At 63.3% G+C, this 245-nt stretch overlaps 1 protein-coding gene across 1 annotated transcript in view; it reads left to right on the plus strand.

Annotated features, from left to right (window-relative positions):
• Nucleotides 1–245, plus strand: part of LOC119586367 (major facilitator superfamily domain-containing protein 12-like) — a gene marked incomplete in the record, with an annotated part of 40,561 nt that overhangs the window by 2,990 nt on the left and 37,326 nt on the right. The window contains 1 exon segment of the mRNA XM_037935079.1: nt 35–239. Coding sequence (XP_037791007.1) covers nt 81–239 — 159 coding nt within the window.

The raw sequence follows: 245 nt of genomic DNA on the forward strand, positions 1-245 counted from the left end.
GTTTACAAGCCATCACTCCCCCTCCCCCCCCCCCTGCGGAAACAGGGAAGCAACCCCAAGCCGGCCAAGCAGGATCCAAGATGGCGGGCCTGAGCCTCCGCACCAGGTTCGGCTACGGCGTGGGCCACGTGCTCAACGACCTCTGCTCGGCCATGTGGTTCACCTACCTGCTCATCTACTTCCACCACGTGCTGCTTTTCAACAACTCGCTGGCGGGGGTCGTGCTGCTGATTGGCCAGGTGAGG

Source organism: Penaeus monodon, chromosome 21 (genome assembly GCF_015228065.2).
Source record: "Penaeus monodon isolate SGIC_2016 chromosome 21, NSTDA_Pmon_1, whole genome shotgun sequence".
NCBI lineage: Eukaryota > Metazoa > Arthropoda > Malacostraca > Decapoda > Penaeidae > Penaeus > Penaeus monodon.